Source organism: Cicer arietinum, chromosome 7 (assembly GCF_000331145.2).
Source record: "Cicer arietinum cultivar CDC Frontier isolate Library 1 chromosome 7, Cicar.CDCFrontier_v2.0, whole genome shotgun sequence".
NCBI classification, from domain to species: domain Eukaryota; kingdom Viridiplantae; phylum Streptophyta; class Magnoliopsida; order Fabales; family Fabaceae; genus Cicer; species Cicer arietinum.
Window position 1 is genome coordinate 15,324,362 of NC_021166.2, and position 4,479 is coordinate 15,328,840.

Genomic DNA, 4,479 nt, shown 5'->3' on the forward strand with positions numbered 1-4,479 from the left:
AAAATAGTCATTATGTAAAATTTTTTTGTTAAACATTTTGATGTGGCACCGTAACTGAATATGTGACTTATCAACGTTGATACATCAATGTCATTTCTCGAAAACAAATTTGTCAACTAAATTTTGTTATTTTAAAAATAAATTTGTGAGTAATTGTAATCATACATTAACTAATTATATAAAATATTAAAATTTCGTAAAAAAATTAGTTGATATTGTGATAATATTAATATGAGATCAACGAGATAGTCATATATTCAATCAATATGTTATATTATAGTCTTTAACGATAAATGTTTAAATATGAACTATTTTAATTAATATTCTACAATTATAAAAATTTATTTGTCAATTTACAAAATTTAAAAACTTATACGAATGACACTTACAATTTCATAGATCAATTTATCTATTTACTTATAGAGTTTTAATGAAATAACAATTAAAAAATTTATGGATCTGTTATTACTAATAACAATAATGAATGTTGAATACTTTTAAGAAATTAATATAATATTTATAACTAGTGAAATATTATTTTTTCTACGAAATAATATTTTTTAAAGTATAAAAATATTTATAGTTTGTGATTCACAGAACATCATTAATTTATTAGTTAAAAAAACAATTATATGAGAACTATTCAATTTGTTAATGTATCGTAAAAATCTCTACTAATTTGTAAAAAAGATACTTTATTAATTATACGATAGTGACCCTATAAACTTATTTTAACTAAATAGATGAACTTTTTTTAATTACTAATATTTCATTAGTTTTTGACTTTTTGTATGTATTTTATACAGTAATTATGTTAAAAATAATTACACACAAATAGCATCATGCTATATATATATATATATAGTCAAATCAAATGCATACATTTATATTAAATCTCTTTATTTTAATCAAAAGATATATATTGATGTGTACATTTGATTTCACTATGATAAAAATTGATTTGAATAAATTAATTTTAGTTAAAATGCATATAGTAATATTTTGTTGAAAGAATTTAATTCTATTTAAAAAATTAATATCAATCTTAATTATGAAGGCATTAATTTGAAGAATCTTTTTATAAAACGGTAAACGAAAACTTAAAGTAGAACTGCACTATTTTTTCTTGAGTAATGGTAGTATACTATGAGTATAAATTAGATATATAAACCATTAATTTTATTGTTTTTAACACTATTTTTTTCTCGTTTTTCTTTGTTAATTGTTTTTTTCTCAAAAACTGCTTTTCAAATAATTCAAATTCATTCACATTCAAGACATAGACATGTTTTATCATAAAAAAGAATATAGACATGTTTGTGAATTTGTTTAGGACATTGGAAGCACTTTATGCGCTAATTTATTAGTAGTATACTATTATGGGTTATTATTATTTAATAAAAATTTAAAAAAGTAGTAGCAAGGATGTCTCCGTCTCGTTGACGCTGCCCTCAACAACTCTTCATCTTTCCCGCGTATTCACCGGTTTGCCTTTCATCATTTCTTTATTTTTTATTTTTAATGTATTAATATTCCATTCCATTAATTAATACACTATAAAATTCGTTAGAGAAAGAACAAAAAAAAAAACACAAGCCCTCTTTGGTCATTTTCTCAGTCATCAGTTCATCACCACCTTTTTCCCATTTTCAATTTCTTCACTAATTTGTTCTTTCGTTCTCCTCCTCTGACGCTGCACAGTGTCTGCACTCACACAGAAGAGTCATAACAAACAAGAGAGAGAAACAGAAACACGAACCCTAGAGAGAGAGATCAACATTTTCCATGGAAAGCGTCACGCATTCTCGCCAACCAAAAGTCTCCGTTACGCTTCCCAACAAAATCACTAACGGTAATTTCTCATCTACCAAAACTCTTTACGACGACGTTTACGGTGGTCCACCCAAGTTCACCGCCTCCATCTCCCCGCGTTTCGAAGACTACGGTGAGATTTTCGCCAGCTTCCACTCCGCGCGCTCCTCCTCCATTCCGGTTTTGGATCTTCCGGCGGTTGACGCCGGCGAGGTCTTCTTTGACTTCCGTAAAGCTGCTTTTGACTATGGAGAGGTCTTCGGAGACTTCGGCGGCTTAGATTTTTTGTCTTCACACGAGGACTTGTTTCGCGACGGTGACTCTGTTGAAGAAGAAAAAGAAGAAGAAGCCTGGTATGTATGAATACAATCGAGGTCTGAATGTTACCGTTTGATTCTGAGTTTTTTTTTGATGAAATGCATGATCCATTTGCATAACGGATTTGGTTTTGTTTAAAGCGAAGTTGAATTTGTAGAAACTCTTAACTCAAGTGTTGATTTGTCTCTAGTGGTAGATAACTATAGTCTGTGATTTTAGTTTCGTAGTTGAGGTTGAGGTGTTTGTGTTAACGGTGACCAATCAAAGCGTTCATGAGAAGTAAAATATTGTGGAAGGTGATGTGTGGTTAATGGCTCGGTTTAGGTTCAATTCAATGGCTTATTTCCATGAGAAAATTTGCTGTTCTTTACAATATCTAAAAAGTGGAAGACGCCACATATCTTTTAGATCCCCGAGAAAAGATAAGGGAATTAGTGATACTTTTTAATAACTAGTGAGCTCATTGGATTTTGACTTACACAGTCTATATGAACTCATGGTATGTGGCAAATGTGTTTTTTCTTCTTATAATACTTCTATAATATGAGTAAGAGTTATTTGTTGCATTGTTTTTTTGGCTTTCGTTTTAGTTTATCTTTGAAGCGTTAAGACTTAAGTAGACTATTGCTATCTTCAATATTTTTTTTTCTCCAAAATTTGTTTTAATTTACTGGAATTGGAAAGTGATGTTGTGCATTGCAATAATATAATCATGTTCTTCCATCATTGGTAGGACTCCAGTAAAAGCTGATTCATTCTCTGGAGACTTGGACCATTTTGGAAATCAAGGTGTATCAAGTGGAGCTCTCTTCCAGTCTGTTGATGGAAATATGGAGTTCAACATTTCGTACCATAAGGTCAATGGTACAAGCAATGAAGATGTGTCAAAGAGGAAAACTCACACAACTCAGCTGCATGCTGTTCCAGGTGTCACTCGTGTAGTTGATGAAACCACATTCTTTCCTAGGACTGAACCATCCTTGCAGGTTGTGGATGATATTGATCTTGATATGGAATTTAATGCAGGCAAGGAAAAGAGAAATCGTCATAAGAAAATGATGCCGCAACCATGTAATGTTACTTCTGGTGAACAGATTCTCGGTTGTGATCTTGATCTGCATGATGGATGCAATAGGAATGATTCTCATTCCAGTGAGATGTTCATATCTGTGTCTGACATCAGCCTCAGAACTATACCGTCTCAATTGCCACCCCCTTGTCGGCCACCACCTGTATTAGATGCAAGCAAGGGATACACTAGTGAATTTCATTCAAACAATGAGCAGATTGATTCTGAAGATACATTAGATGATGGTTCACCACCTTTCTTTGACGTGGAGGTTGATATTAATTCATCTGCTTCTGTTGTGAAACAAGCCACAGACAGACCAGAAGCAAAAGTTAGGAGTGCAAAAGATTTGAAGGGGAGAAAGAAGCAGGGTTCTGAAAGCAGCATAAAATCAAGTTATGATGTAAAGACTAATGAAGCAAATATGTGTGAGAACATAACTGGATTTAATAGTTTGAATGATGAGAGAGTGCTGGCAACTTGTGATCGGAGATCTGCCAAAGTGAAAATTTCTGCCCCAGATGAAAGGCTGAAAGCTAGGATGGCTGCTCCAGTAACTCCAGAATCATTAGAAGGAGAGAGACTTTTAAACATGAATGAAGAAAAGCACATGAAGGAATCCAGGTCATCTCAAGAATCAGATCAAAGTATTGGAGTTGGGATATGGAAAGAAGCAACTGAATTTTTTGAATTGGTTGGAACAGAAGAATCTCGAAAGGTAATTCATCCTATAAATCCTTCCAAGAGTTTGGTGGAAGATGCCAGAACATTTGAGCATGTGAGGAAAGAAGCAGAAGCATCTAATGTCGAAGAAGAATACAGAAAGGTAAAAGCAATCCTAGAAAGTTATCAGCCTGATGAATACAAGAAGAAACCTAAAGCAGCAAGAGGGGCTTATGAACAGGGCAAAAACATTAGGAGATCTAAATCATCTAATGTGGAATGCAGGCAGAGAGAGCCTGTCAGGAATGACGAAATTACTGAACCTTTAGGGCTTGAAAAGAGTGAGAAAAAGATAAGAATGGCCCATCAACATGGAAAAACTGAAAAGAAAGTAAGTAAAGCCAATTGCATGGGAAGTGAGATATCAAAAGAGGTTGATGGACAAGAACCAAGAGATGTTCAGTGTAGCTTGAAGCTCAAAGAAAATGAGAAGAAACTAAAACAGGATGAAGAGCACCATCTGAGTGTAAAAAAGCATGAGCAATCTCAAATAATGAAAGAAAATGAAAAAACTCAAAAAGAAGCTTTTGCTCCTGAAGCAACAGAGGGAGAGGAAA

At 32.8% G+C, this 4,479-nt stretch overlaps 1 protein-coding gene across 1 annotated transcript in view; it reads left to right on the forward strand.

Annotated features, from left to right (window-relative positions):
• Positions 1 to 1,582: 1,582 nt before the first annotated feature.
• Positions 1,583 to 4,479, forward strand: part of LOC101494728 (uncharacterized) — a 7,079-nt gene continuing 4,182 nt past the window's right edge. Inside the window, 2 exon segments of the mRNA XM_027336500.2 lie at positions 1,583 to 2,165; positions 2,864 to 4,479. The exon segment at positions 2,864 to 4,479 is cut by the window's right edge and continues 6 nt beyond it. Coding sequence (XP_027192301.2) covers positions 1,786 to 2,165; positions 2,864 to 4,479 — 1,996 coding nt within the window. The 5' untranslated portion in view covers positions 1,583 to 1,785.